The 19,602-nt window shown below is 43.1% G+C and overlaps 1 protein-coding gene across 1 annotated transcript; it reads right to left on the bottom strand.

Annotated features, from left to right (window-relative positions):
* Nucleotides 1-6,491: 6,491 nt before the first annotated feature.
* On the bottom strand, nucleotides 6,492-18,043 carry LOC149434854 (fucolectin-like). Its single transcript, XM_089663301.1, has 3 exons — nucleotides 17,971-18,043; nucleotides 15,642-15,927; nucleotides 6,492-9,230 (listed from the first exon to the last, which is right to left on the bottom strand). Exons 1-3 carry the CDS (start codon nucleotides 18,041-18,043, stop codon nucleotides 9,053-9,055), a joined length of 537 nt encoding a protein of 178 aa, XP_089519427.1. The 3' UTR covers nucleotides 6,492-9,052.
* Between the last annotated feature and the right edge of the window lie 1,559 nt (nucleotides 18,044-19,602).

Here is a 19,602-nt window from a genome sequence, read left to right as displayed (position 1 = left end):
GTGTTTTTTTAACCACTTAAGGCCTGCCCACAGTACATGTACTGCGGCAGAGCGGGCCCTGTGCGCAAAAACACGTATATATACGTGCCGCCGATCGCTGCCCCGGGTGTCAATCACCGGGTCCCAGCCCCGGTGATTACCAGCAAACACCGACAGGAAGGAGGGCTGCATTGTTTACCAACAGTCCTCCTCCCTGTCAGTTTGGGCACACAGATCGGGATGGCAGAGCACAGCCATCCAGATCAGATTGTTACAGTGAAGCACACGCCCCCTAGTAAAACACTCCCTACACACAGTTAACCCTTTGATTGCCCCCAAATGTTAACCCCTTCCTGCCCAGTGCCATGAGTACAGTGTCAGTGCTTTTTTTTTTAGCACGATCTCTCACAAACACCTGTCAACAAAATATTATTTGATCTTGGGATTTTTGTTCAGAGAAGTAAATCGTGTTTTTACATGCTGAACATTAGTTGGTGGTTACTTTCTTGGTAATACTACTCGATGTCCCCACAGGGTGGCACTGTGGACATTTATTAGTCCTCACGCACATGGGACGTTCTTACAGAAGCTGCTTTTTGGCTTTTGAAGTTTTTTTCTACAGCTAGTAACCCCCCCAGCATGTTATCCTATAAACCTCCCCTAAATCTAGAAAAAAAAAAGCTGAAAAACTCAAGTTTTTAACGTGACTTTACACAGCTAACGTTACCAGCGTTATCAACCCCCCCCCCCCCCCCCCCGTGTGCATGGGAGCTCAAAGTTCAGCGATGCCTCGTCCAATGTATTGAAGAGTTTAATATGGAGAAAGGAATAAGGACTTTCTAGGCATCAATCCCACCAAAATTGATAATATATCCACTTTTAATCGATTTATATAAAAAACAAAACAAAACCAGAGCAAAACATAACCAAATTACAAGCTGGTAAAATCGTTGGTTTGCAATGAATTCAGACACATTGGTATCCATTAGTTGGTATTCACCTTTCTGACCATAACAGCCAAACTTATACCCCCTTCCCAGGGGTGGACTGACAACTCATGGGGCCCCCCCGGGCAATAGGGGATCATGGGGCCCCTGTGTCCTTGCCCAAACTCAAAAAAGCCTATGAAAAAGGTACCAGGGACATCTCATGGGGCCCCCTACTGACCCCGGGCTCTCGGGCAGTGCCCGAGTTTCCAAATGGTCAGTCTGCCCCTGTCCCTTCCTGCCCAGAACAATTATCAGGTTTCAGCGCTTTCACACTTTGAATGACAATTGCGCGGTCATGCAACTTTGTACCCAAACTATATTTTATCATTTTGTTCACACAACTACAGCTTTCTTTTGGTGGTATTTCATCACCGCTGGGGTTTTTATTTTTTGCTAAATCAACAAAAAACGACCGAAAATTTAAAAAAAACATGTTTTTCTTTATTTCTGTTATAAAAGTTTGCAAATAAATAATTGTTCTTCATAAATTTAGGCCAGGATGTATTCTGCTACATGTCTTTGGTGAAAATAACCCAACACAGTATTTTTTCTTTGGTCTGTAAAAAAGGTATAGAGTTCCATGGGTCAGGTCTGTCCCAAATCATCTCCATAGGTCAGGTCTGTCCCAAATCATCCCCATGAGTCAGGTCTGTCCCAAATCATCCCCATGGGTCAGGTCTGTCCCAAATCATCCCCATGGGTCAGGTCTGTCCCAAATCATCCCCATGGGTCAGGTCTGTCCCAAATCATCCCCATGGCTCAGGTCTGTCTCAAATCATCCCCATGGGTCAGGTCTGCCTCAAATCATCTCCATGGCTCAGGTCTGCCTCAAATCATCTCCATGGGTCAGGTCTGTCTCAAATCATCTCCATGGGTCAGGTCTGTCTCAAATCATCTCCATGGGTCAGGTCTGTCCCAAATCATCTCCATGGGTCAGGTCTGTCCCAAATCTTCTCCATGAGTCAGGTCGGTCCCAAATCATCTCCATGGGTCAGGTCGGTCCCAAATCATCTCCATGCGTCAGGTCTGTCCCAAATCATCCCCATGGGTCAGGTCTGTCCCAAATCATCCCCATGGGTCAGGTCTGTCCCAAATCATCCCCATGGCTCAGGTCTGTCTCAAATCATCTCCATGGGTCAGGTCGGTCCCAAATCATATCCATGGGTCAGGTCTGTCCCAAATCATCTCCATGGGTCAGGTCTGTCCCAAATCATCTCCATGGGTCAGGTCTGTCCCAAATCATCCCCATGGGTCAGGTCTCTTCCCAAATCATCACCATGGGTCAGGTCGGTCCCAAATCATCCCCATGGGTCAGGTCTGTCTCATATCATCCCGATGGGTCAGGTCTGTCCCAAATCATCCCCATGGGTCAGGTCTGTCCCAAATCTTCCCCATGGGTTAGGTCTGTCCCAAATCATCCCCATAGGTCAGGTCTGTCCCAAATCTTCTCCATGGGTCAGGTCTGTTCCAAATCACCCCAATGGGTCAGGTCTGTCCCAAATCTTCTCCATGGGTCAGGTCTTTTCCAAATCATCCTCATGGTTCAGGTCTGTCCCAAATCATCCCAATGGGTCAGGTCTGTCCCAAATCATCCCCATGGATAAGGTCCACCACACACGCTGTTAAGACCTGCAGCAGAATTGTCCATGTGAACAGCTCTGAGTCTTTTCATACGTTCAGCAGATTGGGGACCTAGCCACCCGATAAGTAGATCTAATTCTTCTGTGGTTGTGATATCTAGCTCATTGAGTATGGCTTTGAAGGTGAATTTCCAGACACTGTAGTTCTCAGGTTTGTCTTCACATTTAGTGAGACCTGTCTTGGTGAACTCTTTCAGAAGTATTTAGCAAAGTGTGACGCATCTGAGATTTCAGACTTTGGATGATAAGCTGCATGCAAAACTACAAACGAGTTAGTTACATTCGTTGGTGTGATGAGTTTGAGCGACTTTTGGAGGCATGGTGAGGCAAAGGCCTTCATACCTGACACTGACTCCGAGTTCATTGCTGTGTTGGGTTGCAGATGCAGTGCAGTGTACTTGGTAGGGTGTCATTGACTAGCCCCATGATAAGAAGTGGGGTCTATTGACTAGCCCCATGATAAGGAGTGGGGTCTATTGACTAGCCCCATGATAAGGTGAGGGGTTTATTGACTAGCCCCATGATAAGGAGTAGGGTCTATTGACTAGCCCCCTGATAAGGAGTGGGGTCTATTGACTAGCCCCATGATAAGGTGAGGGGTCTATTGACTAGCCCCATGATAAGGAGTGGGGTCTATTGAATAGCCCCATGATAAGGAGTGGGGTCTATTGACTAGCCCCATGATAAGGTGAGGGGTCTATTGACTAGCCCCATGATAGGGAGTGGGGTCTATTGACTAGCCCCATGATAAGGTGAGGGGTCTATTGACTAGCCCCATGATAGGGAGTGGGGTCTATTGACTAGCCCCATGATAGGGAGTGGGGTCTATTGACTAGCCCCATGATAAGGAGTGGGGTCTATTGACTAGCCCCATGATAAGGTGAGGGGTCTATTGACTAACCCCATGATAAGGAGTGGGGTCTATTGACTATCCCCATGATAAGGAGTGGGGTCTATTGACTAGCCCCATGATAAGGAGTGTGGTCTATTGACTAGCCCCATGATAGGGAGTGGGGTCTATTGACTAGCCCCATGATAGGGAGTGGGGTCTATTGACTATCCCCATGATAAGGAGTGGGGTCTATTGACTATCCCCATGATAAGGAGTGGGGTCTATTGACTAGCCCCATGATAAGGATTGGGGTCTATTGACTAGCCCCATGATAAGGTGAGGGGTCTATTATCTGCATATCAGTGTCCGCAGTGTGAAAGCCTATTGTACCGGGGGATGGGCAGATTGTCTTGAGAGGAGGTAGCTGCAATGTACTGACCTTGGTGGAGGGACACAGCTGCTGTGACTGGGAGCTGAAGTTTTGGGAGAGTGTGCGAGGAATATGCTGCATACGATGCAACTGGGGGGGGGGGGTCTGCTGCCGCTACTTACTTCACTTTCACTGGCAGCTTGCTCCAAAACCTTGCTATGGCTGTGGTGTGCTCACATTGTTTCTCTCTCTTGCGTGCAGCTTCTGCTTCCAGCTCTGCTTTTTGGACAAGTGCGGTTCATTTTCTTCCAATTCAAAATCCGGATGAAATTTTCGTTATTCAGGGATTTAGATGGATCTGGATTTCTGAATTACAATAGTAATGAATTTAAACGAATCTGAAATAATGAAATTAAATTTCGGCCAAAATTCAAATTGAATTAAAAAATTAAATCAAATATAATTTGCTAAAAGAATAGAATAGAAAAAAAACAGAATAGATTTGACTAGAATAGAAAAAAAATCAAAAATCCGGATTAAATTTTCTTTATTCGGATGGATCCGGATTTCCGAATTACAATAGTAACGAATTTAAATGAATCTGAAATAACAAAATTAAATTTCGGCCAAAATTCAAATTGAATAAAAAAATGAAATCAAATATAATTTTCGAAAAGAATAGAATAGTATAGATAAAAAACAGAATAGATTTGACTAGAATAGATAAAAATCAAAAATCTGGATTAAATTTTCTTTATTCAGATGGATCCGGATTTCCGAATTACAATAGTAATGACTTTAAACAAATCTGAAATAAAGAAATTAAATTTCGGCCAAAATTAAAATTGAATAAAAAATGACATCAAATAAAATTTTCAAAAAAAATAGAATAGAATAGAAAAGAATAGAAAAAAAAATAGAATAGATTTGACTAGAATAGAAAAAAATCAAAAATCCGGATGAAATTTTCTTTATTCAGATGGATCCGGATTTCCGAATTACAATAGTAATGACTTTAAACGAATCAGAAATAATCAAATTAAATTTTGGCCAAAATTCAAATTGAATTAAAAAATGAAATCAAATATAATTTCAAAAAGAATAGAAAAGAATATAATAGATTTGACTAGAGTAAAAAATAAAAAAACTAGAATAGAATAAAAAATAAAGAATATAATAGGTTAGAAAAAAAAAAAGAATAGAATAGAAAGAATATAACCCTCTTCCGAAATTTTAATTTGAAAAGAATAGAAAAGAATAAACAGAATAGAATAGAAAAGAATAAAGTAAAACAGAACAGAAAATACAAGAATAGAATGGAATAAAATAGTAAGCTCCCAGGATCAGGCCCTCCTATCCCTCTTGTATTGAACTGTATTGTTGCTGTATTGTAATTGTAAAGCACTGAGCAAACTGTTGGCGCTATATAAATCCTGTATAATAATAATAATATATAAATCCTGTATAATAATATTAATATATAAATCCTGTATAATAATATTAATATATAAATCCTGTATAATAATAATAATAATATATAAATCCTGAATAATAATAATAATAATAATAAATAGAATAGACAATAAAGGAATAGAATTTAATAGAATAGAAAAGAACAGAGTAAAACAGAACAGAATAGAAAGAATAGAAAATAAATAAAAGAATACAAAATAAAGGAATAGAATAGAATGGAAAAGAACAGAATAGAAAAAAAAAGAACAGAATAGAAAAGAATAGAGTAACACAAAATAGAAGAGCAAATAAAAGAATAAAAACTAATAGAAAAAAATAAAATAGAATAGAAAAGAATAGATAAAAACAGAATAAAACAGAAAGAATATAGCCATCTTTTGAAATTCGAATGGATGGATGAATGGATGGATGGATAGGTTTGCACTGAATCTTAGAATTTTATTAAAGAGTGTTTTCAGTTTGTGGTGCTCAGATATAATTACATTCTGCTTTGATATGGATTTAAAAAGGATCATTTTTTAAAGAGAAAAATAATTTTTCACAATCACAGGATACTTGAATACAAGAGCCATTATCAGTGCCCCTGTCCCCGGGTGATCTGTGGGGTTCAGGTGTCAGTCGGACATTCAGGGAATACAAGAGCCATTATCAGTGCCCCTGTCCCCGGGTGATCTGTGGGGTTCAGCTGTCAGTCGGACATTCAGGGTCTGCTTTGTGTATGAGGAGTGCGGGATCTATGGGCCAATCTGATAGCCCAGCCCAGAAGACAACAGGTTCCAGTACAAATTGTAAAGTCCAGGACAGATGGGTAGATGCCCCCCCGGCACTGTACCAGGTAAAACAGTACAACTGAAGGGGTCTGTTGTCAGTCGGTGTCACTGGCAGTCCCTCTGTGGGGTCCATGTCCAGCATCCTTTGATTTTGGTAGCACAGTCAGTGTTTAAAAGCTGAAATCCGCCTTCCTCTGAGCAGCATGATACAAGACCTGATTACCTCCTCAATCAGAACTGAGCAGATTGTGCTGACAGTGGAAGTAGATTGCAAGCTCTTTGAACCAACCAGGAATGTGAGCAAAAAAAAACATTTTGGGATTTTTTTTCCAAGCAATACATTGTATCTGTAGAACTAGATTGTCAGCTCATGTGATTAAAACAACAAGCTTTTGAATTATGTTTGTGTTCCAGTCGCACTCAATAATAAGGCATCGCTCTCTGCAAACACGTTTTATTGAACCTTTTTTCAGCAAACATTCAGTAATGTTTCAGATAAGATTTCATCCCTCCCAGCAAACGGAAAATGCTGCAATCAACCAGCTAAGCCAGTGGTCTCCAAACTGTGGCCCAAGGACCAGATGCAACCCTTGGCTTGCTTTTATCCAGCCCTCAATATTCTCAATATTTCACTGACACCAATGGTAGAGCACAATTCCTCCCAAAGACACCAATGATGGGGCTCACTGACACCAAAAATTTGGCATATTTCTCCCTACTGACATCAATGATGGGGCATAATTCCCCCCCACTGACACCAATGATGGGGCACTATTTCTCCATATGACGCCAATGATGGAGTCCTATTCCACCCAATGATGCCAGTGATAGGTCACAATTTCTGCCAATGACGCCAACAATGGGGCCTAATGACCCTACTGATGGGGCACAGTTGCTCTCACTGACACCAATGATGGGGCACAAATCCTCCCAAAGACACCAATGATGGGGCTCACTGACACCAATAATTGGGCATAATTCCCCCTACTGACATCAATTATTGGGCATAATTCCCCCTACTGATATCAATGATGGGGCATAATGCCCCCTACTGACACCAATGATGGGGCACTATTCCTCCATATGACACCAACGATGGGGCACTATTCAACACAATGACACCAGTGATGGGTCACAATTTCTCCCAATGACACCAACAATGGGGCCTAATGACCCCACTGATGGGGAACAGTTGCTCTCACTGGCACCAATATTGGGGCACAATTCCTCCCAAAGATACCAATGATGGGTGCAAACATGTTTTATTGAACCTTTTTTCAGCAAACATTCAGTAATGTTTCAGATAAGATTTCATCCCTCCCAGCAAATGAAAAATGCTGCAATCAACCAGCTAAGCCAGTGGTCTCCAAACTGTGGCCCAAGGACCAGATGCAACCCTTGGCTTGCTTTTATCCGGCCCTCAATATTCTCAATATTTCACTGACACCAATGGTGGAGCACAATTCCACCCAATGACACCAGCGATGGGTCACAATTTCTCCCAATGACGCCAACAATGCGGCCTAATGACCCCACTGATAGGGCACAGTTACTTTCACTGACACCAATGAAGGGGGCACAATGCCTAAAAATGGGGCATTGTTTTCCCCCACTGGTCTTTTCTACTCCCAAAGGCCGCAGTCCAGCCCCCCTAAAGTCTGAAGGACAGTAAACTGGCCCTTTGTCTAGAAAGTTTGGAGACCCCTGAGCTAGGTGAACAGCTGGAGCAATGTCAGGGCTGGTAACACAGCTGAGAAGCTGGAGGAGTCTCAAGGATGGTACCACAGGAGGGTGGCTGGGAACATTTTGTCAAATTTGAGCAGGTCAGTACTTTTTTTGTAAGGATTTCATGGCTCATAAGTTTGAACCAACCCAGCAAATTAGTAAAAGTTGGCCCTTGCGATAAAGGAGACACAAGAGGATGCCTCAAAAGTGCAGCAGACATAAAGCCCCAGAGGGCTGTCTCAAAGGATGTGGCATAGTAGGATGTTCACACGCAACCAATTGGAGCTTGGACAATGAACACCTTCCACAGAACCCTCCTGACCCATGTCACAGCTGTATCACACCCTGGGAAGCAGAGAGTCATGGTCTAAATCTGACCACAGGTCCTACAGGATGGTTTCATGTGGAAGGATAAACCACCATAATCCTTAAACATCTGTGCTGGTCAGAACTTCTGTAAACACAATCCTTTGCATATGGCGATGTTGGTGTGGAAGCCTATAGAGATAAGAGGGAGGAACACTGGAGGCATCTCCTGGCCTGCTTATTAGTAGGAACACATGGGTGTTTGGGCAAAGGTCTCCAATATGTCTAATCCCTATCCCAACAAAATTCAGTTTAGAAGAACCTTTAGGTCTGCTGCAGAAAGTTCTGCATTCTTCTGGACACGTGTCCAGTGAAAGGAGAATGTGTGAGATCTACAGTTGTTACAAGGTTTGGCTTTGATTTTTCCCACTGTAGCATGGAGATCCTGTTCTCTTTTTGACCCAAACAGATTGAAGGGTGTCTGGTCCTGCTAGGTCAAGGTCATTCTACAGAACCTGCATAGGAGAGGATAAAGATCATCTAGCCTAAAAGAATCTGAGGTGATGGACTCAGAAGCTGTGATATAAGAAGTGGACTCAGGCATCAATAAAACCCGGCAGTGGTTCAAACCCTTCCACACGCCATCCACAACACATTTTTCTAATTGGATTCAATTGGAAATATACAAAACCTGGGCGAAAGTTGTGTGAATTTGGGGTTAAAACATTTATAAACAGACCCTTATGTTTACCGCTTTGAATAAAAAATAATGACAGGTATTTCTGAAGAGTTTCTTGAGTGAGTCAAGACTACAAGGTGTCCAGTGGAAAGGGGTCCTCCTCCAGCCAGATGGGAAAACATTGATGTCTCATTTTTTGGGGGGTGGTCTTAAGGATATGGGATTTTTGTTTTGGATATGAAGTTTGATGATGAACTTTAATATTCCTTCTGATATGTTCTTCTGGGGTTTACCAGCAGAGCTTCTTCTTTGAGTCTTCCTCAGTCACGGGGTCACCGTAGACCTCCACCTCACACAGGTGCAGGTATTCACTGCGCCCCGGGATCACCACGCTGACGTATTGACCCTCCATCCCATTACAGCAGAAAGTTGTCACAGGATCAGAAATGCTGGTGACCTTACCACACCTGTGGAGGGCAAACAAAGACCAACACAATCATACAAAAAAGACACGTGTTCACCTACGGGAAATTTAGAAAATGGGGCCATTGAAAGTAAACATCATTATGTGGTATAAAGTGGCAATAAACACCGATTGGTCGCCTGTATCTCCAGATATGATGAATATCTCCTAAATGTGCAACTATGTGGCCAATGAGGTTTAATGTTGATAAATGTAAGGTTCTGTACTTGGGGGCTAAGAATATGAATGCATCATACATACTAGGGGGGTACAACTGGGGGATCAATGGTGCAAAAGGATCTGGGGGAATCAATGGTGGAGAAGGATCTGGGGGGGTCAATGGTGCAGAAGGATCTTGGTAGCAATGCAAAGCTGCGGGTTCTAAAATGAGCAAAATCCTCTCTTGTTTTAGGAGAAGTATAGACTCCAGAGAGAGAGATATCATCCCCCCCCCCTGGTATAAATCATTAGTAAGACCTCATCTGGAATATGCAGTTCAGTTTTGGGCACCAATTCGCAAAAAGAACATTGGGGGACTGGAGAAAGTACAGAGAAGGGCAATCAAACTGATACGAGGCATGGAGATCAGCTATGAGGAAAGATTAGAGGAACTGAATGTATTCTCTACTGAGAAGAGGAGATTAAGGGGGGATATGATCTCCATGTATAATACATAAGGGGGGGTATGATCTCCATGTATAATACATAAGGGGGATATGATCTCCATGTATAATACATAAGGGGGGATATGATCTCCATGTATAATACATAAGGGGGGATATGATCACCATGTATAATACATAAGGGGGGATATGATCTCCATGTATAATACATAAGGGGGATATGATCTCCATGTATATTACATAAGGGGGATATGATCTCCATGTATAATACATAAGGGGGGATATGATCTCCATGTATAATACATAGGGGGATATGATCTCCATGTATAATACATAAGGGGGGATATGATCTCCATGTATAATACATAAGGGGGGATATGATCACCATGTATAATACATAAGGGGGGGTATGATATCCATGTATAATATATAAGGGGGGATATGATCTCCATGTATAATACATAAGGGGGGATATGATCTCCATGTATAATACATAAGGGGGGGATATGATCTCCATGTATAATACATAAGGGGGGATATGATCTCCATGTATAATACATAAGGGGGGGATATGATCTCCATGTATAATACATAAGGGGGGATATGATCTCCATGTATAATACATAAGGGGGGATATGATCTCCATGTATAATACATAAGGGGGGATATGATGTCCATGTACAACACATAAGGGGGGATATGATCTCCATGTATAATACATAAGGGGGGATATGATCTCCATGTATAATACATAAGGGGGGATATGATGTCCATGTACAACACATAAGAGGGGATATGATCTCCATGTATAATACATAAGGGGGGGATATGATCACCATGTATAATACATAAGGGGGGATATGATCTCCATGTATAATACATAAGGGGGGATATGATCTCCATGTATAATACATAAGGGGGGATATGATCTCCATGTATAATACATAAGGGGGGATATGATCTCCATATATAATACATAAGGGGGGATATGATCTCCATGTATAATACATAAGGGGGGATATGATCTCCATGTATAATACATAAGGGGGATATGATCTCCATGTATAATACATAAGGGGGGATATGATCTCCATGTATAATACATAAGGGGGATATGATCTCCATGTATAATACATAAGGGGGGGATATGATCTCCATGTATAATACATAAGGGGGGATATGATCTGCATGTATAATACATAAGGGGGGATATGATCTCCATGTATAATACATAAGGGGGATATGATCTGCATGTATAATACATAAGGGGGATATGATCTCCATGTATAATACATAAGGGGGATATGATCTCCATGTATAATACATAAGGGGGGATATGATCTCCATGTATAATACATAAGGGGGGATATGATCTCCATGTATAATACATAAGGGGGATATGATCTCCATGTATAATACATAAGGGGGGATATGATCTCCATGTATAATACATAAGGGGGATATGATCTCCATGTATAATACATAAGGGGGGGATATGATCTCCATGTATAATACATAAGGGGGGATATGATCTCCATGTATAATACATAAGGGGGGATATGATCTCCATGCATAATACATAAGGGGGATATGATCTGCATGCATAATACATAAGGGGGGATATGATCTCCATGCATAATACATAAGAGGGGGTATGATCTCCATGTATAATACATAAGGGGGATATGATCTCCATGTATAATACATAAGGGGGATATGATCTCCGTGTATAATACATAAGGGGGGATATGATCTCCATGTATAATACATAAGGGGGGATGTGATCTCCATGTATAATACATAAGGGGGGATGTGATCTCCATGTATAATACATAAGGGGGGGGATATGATTACCATGTAAAATACATAAGGGGGGGGATATGATTACCATGTAAAATACATAAGGGGGATATGATCTCCGTGTATAATACATAAGGGGGATATGATCTCCATTTATAATACATAAGGGGGGATATGATCTCCATGTATAATACATAAGGGGGATATGATCTCCATTTATAATACATAAGGGGGGATATGATCTGCATGTATAATACATAAGGGGGGATATGATCTCCATGTATAATACATAAGGGGGATATGATCTCCATGTATGATACATAAGGGGGGATATGATCTCCATGTATAATACATAAGGGGGATATGATCTCCATGTATAATACATAAGGGGGGATATGATCTCCATGTATAATACATAAGGGGGATATGATCTCCATGTAAAATACATAAGGGGGGCTATGATCTCCATGTATAATACATAAGGGGGGATATGATCTCCATGTATAATACATAAGGGGGATATGATCTCCATGTATAATACATAAGGGGGGATATGATCTCTATGTATAATACATAAGGGGGGGATATGATCTCCATGTATAATACATAAGGGGGGATATGATCTCCATGTATAATACATAAGGGGGGATATGATCTCCATGTATAATACATAAGGGGGGATATGATCTCCATGTATAATACATAAGGGGGGGATATGATCACCATGTATAATACATGAGGGGGGATATAATCTCCATGTATAATACATAAGGGGGGATATGATCTCCATGTATAATACATAAGGGGGGATATGATCTCCGTGTATAATACATAAGGGGGGATATGATCTCCATGTATAATACATAAGGGGGGATATGATCTCCATGTATAATACATAAGGGGGATATGATCTCCATGTACAATACATAAGGGGGGATATGATCTCCATGTATAATACATAAGGGGGGATATGATCTCCATGTATAATACATAAGGGGGGGATATGATCTCCATGTATAATACATAAGGGGGGATATGATCTCCATGTATAAATACATCAGTGGTTCATATAGTGAACTCGGTGTAGTTATTCCCCCTGAGGTCATCACAGAGGACAAGGGGGCGCTCTTTACGTCTGGAGGAAAAGAAATGTAATCTCCAAACACGGAAAGGTTTCTTCACAGTAAGAGCTGTGAGAATGTGGAATAGACTCTCTCAAGAGTTGGTTGTGGCCAGCTCAGTGGATTGCTGTAGGAAAGTGCTGGATTGTTTCTTGGATACACAGAATATAACTGGATATAACATTTATAGGGAAAGTTGATCCCTGTAAATGATTGGCTCTTGAAAGCTGTGCACTAACAATCACAATCAGATTATCGTCTGATTTTCCGATCGTGTGTACAAGGTATAAGTCTCTCATATTGTGTTAGTATGCGGTGCAGGTGCCTACAAGAGGGTTAATGTGTGTTTTTCTTCCTGTTTTTCCTGTCTGCGCTCGCGTCCTCATGTTAAAGTGTTACTAAACCCACAACTGTAAAATCAGTCTGTAGATGCAGTAAAACATGCTTGTTATACTTGCTGTGGAGCCTAAGGGGTTAATCCTCTGCATTGTGTTAAAAAAGGCTGATTGATCCTGTCTTCTCTGATCATCCCCTTCTTTTACTGTCCCCAATACATCTGCTGATAGTACAGAGCAGCAGTGGAAAGTCTGCACATGCTCTGTTTGGTGTGTAGTGCTAGAGATATTTTTTTTTTCTTTGGAAGGGTTCATATGATCAGCAGAGGGCCAATCAGCATTGTCCAGACAGAGGGTCAGGGGTTATGCAGTCTCATAGGATAGGCAGAGGACAAGGAAAACTCCTCCTACAAGCTTTAACCAGTGCTCAGCCGGACACTGATAGAAGTCAGAAGACTGCTAATTGCATTTCCGTGTTCTGTGTACTGTGGGAGACCAGATATAGTGAACGCAGGGTCCGGGGAGACCAGATATAGTGAACGCAGGGTCCGGGGAGACCAGATATAGCGAATGCAGGGTCCGGGGAGACCAGATATAGCGAACGCAGGGTCCGGGGTTTAGTAACGCTTTAATTGAGCCAGTCTGGTGCAAAATATTACAATATTACAAAGTTTTGATGTCACACTGTTTCTTCAGGTTGACCTGTGAGCTGAAGGTAACTAAACTGGAAGGGTTAATGCTTTTCCTGACATTTTTTGCAAGGGTACTGCCCCCTACAGGTCATACCACATAAAAGGGGCTTATGTCCAGAGAGAGTTATTCCAGGGAGACCCTCTTGGGATACTGCCAAAATGTAGCCTGTTACTCTGTTGGAGTGATCACTCCTTTGGTGGTGGTGGTGGTGGGAGGGTGATGGGGGTGAGGGTCTTGTCTTGAGCCTCAGCATGGGGTCCCCCCTAAAATCCATACCAGACCTTTATCCAAGCATGCAGCCCTGCAGGCCAGGAAAGGAGGGGACAAAGAAGGCCACATGCCCTCAACATGGTGGGGGTGCTTTGGGGCAGGGGGGCTTTCCCCCCCAAATCACCTTGTGCCCATGTTGATGGGGACAAGGGCCTCTTCCCCACAACCCTGGCCTTTGGTTTTAGGGGTCTGCAGGCAGGGGGCCTATTGGAGTCTGAAAGACCCCTTTAACAAGGGGGCCCCCAGATCCTGCCCCCCCCCCATGTGAATGAGTACATGGTACCCCTACGCATTCACAAAAAAAAAGTGTAGTTATAAAGAAGACATTATGTAGTTTTTGACTTTTTATTCTTATCCTTTTCCTTTATTTAAAAAAACAAAAAGAAAAAAAAGATCCCCTAGTGTAGGTCCATCATCAATCACGATGCCTGCCGCTACTGGTGACCCCCAAAAAACAAAAAAAGAGTTCCGCACCCAATGAAGGCTCCCGCCGTCTGACAGTTCTTAAGGGGCATGGCCGCCTGATGACGTCTCCAGGTGCCCCCATCCCCATTGAGACATAATTGACCTAGCATGCCCCGGTTGATGATATACCGGCTCCTAACAACCAATGCAAAAACGGACCGTTTGTCTGGCGACATCCATTTAGGTCTGCTCCTGTTTTTTTTAACAGAACAAAAATATGGATTTCTTCCGTCTCGAAAAACGGATGTTAACAAAGGCGGATGTCAACGGATGATCATCCAATAACATCCGCTTGGCCATAGAAATACATAGGTGTCTGTTTTTCATCCATCAACGGAAAGAGGAAAAACAGACAAATGGAACGCCCGTGTGAAAGGAGGCATTGGGAGTTATTTACCAAACCTGGAGGGTGCAAAATCTGGTGCAGCTCTGCATAGAAACCAATCAGCTTCCAATTTGTATTGCCAAAGCTGAAGCTAGAAGCTGATTGGCTCCCATGCTCACCATCACACCAGATTCTGAGTGCACCAATTTTAGTAAATCTACCCCTTAGTATTCTTGCTACACCATACCTATTGAATCACAGCCCTCACATTAGACCAAACTGACTTCTCACCACAGTGCATGCTGCTTGAAGGTGGGCCCCACTCTCACTTCCTTTGACGGGCCCCATGTACCACAATCTATCACATTAAATTAAGCCCAACTCCGGGAAACAAAAAATGATTCTTACATTGGGGCTGCACTGGCACTAAAAGGGTCATTTACATCTAGGGGACATAGAAAAGAGGATCCATGTACCCAATCCTCCACTCCTCCATGCCACTAGATCCAGGGGTCCAAGGTCCTTACATCATTGAGACCGATGCAGAATTCATAGCCCTGCATTGGATGTGAAAATACTGAGGGATAGTCCAATGCTGGAGCATGGGGGAGCACCCTCTGCTGCGAGAGGATCAGGTAAGTTAAAAGAGGTCAGAAGAAGGTCAACTGCACCTGTCAATGAATTTAGAATGATCTGAGAAGCATCTCAAACTGATGCCATTGACTTACGCCTGAAGACCATCAACATGGACCATGTACAGTGTCCTGGCCCTGAGGTACTCACACTGGGTTGTTATTATCCGGAGAATTTCCAATTCGGACCTCCGCACCCCTCATCCGTTCCATAACACCATCCGACCGGCCGGTGACCACAACAGTATTGACTTTATGTTTCTGTTTCAGGTCCACCTTCCACCAGGGCGACGGGTCCGCATTTGTGTGGCTACAGAAGCCGTGATACCAGTTTGTATCTTTCACACCATCAGTGGCCTTGTTGGCGTAACCTATTGGCGTGGCACCAAGATAGGTGGAACTCTGCGAGGCTTCCCCGCTTCTGGCGATATTAGTGGCTGAAGAAAGAAAAACAGAACACACTCCATAATTATACATTTAGGAGTCTATGTATGAAAAGTTTGCTGTAGGAATGGGGCCAACATCTGCACAGCTCCAACACAACTTGATGTGTTCTGTCCAGTATAATCATCTCCTATTTTCAAGGTGCCATCTATGCCATAATGCTTTATTTCTTTGTAATACCCTAAAGCTGAACTGTATCTGAGCACCACAAACAAAAAAACACTATTTAAACCATGTGGGAGACTTGTGGTGCAGCTCAAGGCTAAGTACAGGTAAAAGTCTCCCCGCCGGCAGAGAAAGAAGAGGGGAGCCGTGTCCCAGGTTATTCCAGAAACTGATACGGCATATGAAGAAGTGGACGCCGCTCAAAACCGATCCCCGAAGTCAAACAATGATGGCATGATGCCTCTGTGACCAAACCCTGATGGAGAGGGAGAAATGCGTCAGAGGCATGGCTGGCCTAAGAAAGATTTATCCCCCAAGCAGGGGTGGACTGACAACTCACGGGGCCCCCGGGCAATAGGGGATCATGGGGCCCCTGTGTCCTTGCCCAAACTCAAAAAAGCCTATGAAAAAGGTACCAGGGGCATCTCATGGGGCCCCCTACTGACCCCGGGCCCTCGGGCAGTGCCTGAGTTTCCAAATGGTCAGCCGCCCCTGGGTACAAGGTGGGCACACAGCGCTGCATCCCGGTGTATTTGTTGAGGTTGAAGAGAGACACCAGTCCATCCAGTTCAGCCTCACATCCTATTACCCCGTAACCTTTCCCTATTCTAGTCGTCATTCACACCCGTGTACCCATCCATACATCTGTGTGAAGGAGCACACGTGATTCCCAGGTGTCCCTTGCATTCATGTACAGGCAGTCCCATGCGGGTCAAAGCCTATGAAAAAGGTACCAGGGGCATCTCATGGGGCCCCCGACTGACCCCGGGCCCTCGGGCAGTGCCCGAGTTTCCAAACGGTCAGTCCGCCCCTGCCCCCAAGGTACAGAACTAGATTCTCCGATGCTGGTTCAGAGAGGGTCCCTCCCTTTGAACTGAGGCCTCCCAAGCCACCATGACTCCACCATTCCCATCTTCTCTGCATATTTCAAATTGCTTAGTGTTCTTACAGCCCCATACATAATTAAAATTAGTTTTTGTTTTTTTTTCAACATACTGTCACCAGCGCAGTACAGCGTCATGGTATGACTGGTGTGGCGGTGAGCAGGAACACATGACAGCATGTTAAAAAAAAAAACTAAAGAAAAAAAAGAAATATTTTTAAGCATTGGTCCAGGTACCATGTGATACGTTGGGTGAACTAGGTGGACTTTTGTCTTTTTTCAGCCAGACTATGTAACTATGTAACCTTGTGAGCAGCTGTTTTGAATTAAATTCATTCATAACAACTTTGTTGGCATTGTGATCATGTGATCGCAATTGTGCTGTACGCAATCGCTTGGGGGGTGGGGCACAACGGAATGCCCCAGCGGGTGCGCGGTACCCCACTGTGTCTATACAGGCAAAGCGGCATACGGGTACATTGCTGTGCCTATACATGCTGCCTACCCACGGTAAAAGTACTCTGGGTGGTTGGCAAGTGGATAATTATTACCTGACTGCTCCTTATTGTTTGCCTTTTTCATTCTGATATTACCGGATTATTTAGCGTCCTGTTCAACCAACCCTAGTTGCTTCTTTTAGAGATTGGTTGACCAGCGCCTTGTACTTGCTGTTTACCTTTGTCAATACAGAAATGTGCTGTGTTGGGTTTACATTGTGTCTGTGGATCATCAAAAGGGGGTCCACAAAATGTCAGAACCTAGAGTGTCAGAAGGGCTGAGAAGTTCCCAGGGTCAAGGCAACACGAGAGGACAGGCATCACCCAGCGGCCCTTACGGGGGTAGCGCTACACTTACATCATCGGCATAAGGTTGCAATACCTGGAGGAGTTTTTTTTTATTCACTAGTTGCTGCTGGGAAAGTATATCCAGACCCTCCTCCTTGTCTTGTGAACTGTTTTTGTACTTTTTACCATTATATTATTCTTACCTCCAGGTGGAGGGCTGCAGGGCCAAGCCAAACCCAACGACCCCAGCAAGAGCAAAGCCACCAGAGTCTTCATTCTGGAAGGGACATCAGGACACAGAGAGTCAATTACTATTCTCAAACAGTCAAATAATGCCGAAATATATTCAGCTACAATGAACCATCAATAGGTTAATAAAAAAAACATAAAATAAACAGTCGTTACAGGAAAGCTCCAGGAAGTTCTGAAAGCTCTGAAGTTCTACATATCATCTAGGGCAGTGGTTCTCAAATTTATTGAGACCAGGGTTCAGTAAACTCCTGCAAAATCTTTCAAGCCCCAACATTAATATATAGTGGGAGAAATAATTATTTGATCCCCTGCATATTTTGTAAGTTTTCACACTTCCAAAGAAATAAAGGATCTGTAATGTTTATCATAGGAGTATTTTAAATGATAGAGACAGAATATCAACCAAAAATTCTGAAAAAAACACGATACAAATGTTATAAATGGAGTTGCAGTTCAGTGAGTAGAATAAGGATTTGATCTCCGAGCAAAACCTGACTTGGTACTTGGTGGAGGAACCCTTGTTGGTGAGCACAGAGCTAAAACATTTCTTGTAGTTGGTTACCAGATTTGCACACATCTCAGGAGGGATTTTGGTCCGCTCTTCTTTACAGATCTTCTCTAAATCCTTAAGGTTTCTTGGCTGTTTGGCCACTCGAAGCTTCAGCTCCCTCCATAAATTTTCTATAGGATTAAGGTCTGGAGACTGGCTAGGCCACTCCATGACCTTAATGTTCTTCTTCTTGAGCCTCTCCTTTGTTGCCTTGGTGGTATGTTTTGGGTCATTGTCATGCTGGAAGATCCATCCATGACCCAACTTCAGTGTTTTGGCTGAGGGAAGAAGGTTCTCATCCAAGATTTTACAATACATGGCCCCTCAATGCAGCAAAGGTGGCCTGTATGTTTAGCAAAGAAACAGCCCCAAAGAATAATGTTTCCACCTCCATGCTTGACTGTAGGGATGGTGTTCTTAGGGTCATGGTCAGCATTTTTCTTCCTCCAAACACGGTGAGTTAATGCCAGAGAACTCAACTTTGGTCTCATCTAAGCACAGCACTTTCTCCCAATCCTTCTCTGAATCATTTAGATGTTCATTGGCAAACGTCAGATGGGCCTGTACACGTGCCTTCCTGATGGGGACCTTGAGGGCACTGCAGGATTTCAATCCATGTCAGCGTATTGTGTTACCAATGGTTTGTTTGGTGACTGTAGATCCAACTGCCTTGAGATCATTCACAAGCTCCTCCCATGTAGTTCTGGTCTGATCCTTCACTATTCTCATGATCATCCTTACCTCATGAGGCGAAATCTAGCATGGAGCTGCAGATTGACGGTGATTGATGGTTATGTTATATTTCTTCCATTTGCAAATAATCGCTCCAATAGTTTCCTTCTCACCAAGTTTCTTGCTGATGGTCTTGTAGCCCAGTCTAACCTTGTGCAGATCTACAATCTTGTCCCTGACATCCTTGGACAGCTCTTTGGTCTTGCCCATGGTGGGGAGGTTTGAATGGAAGAATGATTCTGTGGACAGGTGTCTTTTATACACATAACGAGTTGTCATTAGGAGCACCTTCTTATATTGA

The sequence above is a fragment of the Staurois parvus genome, unplaced genomic scaffold (genome assembly GCF_062004578.1).
Source record: "Staurois parvus isolate SC_StPar_1 unplaced genomic scaffold, SC_StPar_1.0 ptg001651l, whole genome shotgun sequence".
Lineage (NCBI taxonomy): Eukaryota > Metazoa > Chordata > Amphibia > Anura > Ranidae > Staurois > Staurois parvus.
The sequence above is the reverse complement of the archived record's forward strand: the minus strand, read 5'-3'. Positions and strand labels throughout refer to the sequence as shown.

Excerpts from the sequence above, each read along its gene's own strand:
- LOC149434854 (XM_089663301.1), bottom strand. The coding sequence starts at position 18,043 with ATGAAGACTCTGGTGGCTTTGCTCTTGCTGGGGTCGTTGGGTTTGGCT. Across the intron at positions 15,928-17,970 it reads CTGCAGCCCTCCACCTGGAG|CCACTAATATCGCCAGAAGC; the intron begins GTAAGAATAATA and ends TTCTTTCTTCAG. Across the intron at positions 9,231-15,641 it reads CCGGATAATAACAACCCAGT|GTGTGGTAAGGTCACCAGCA; the intron begins GTGAGTACCTCA and ends TGCCCTCCACAG.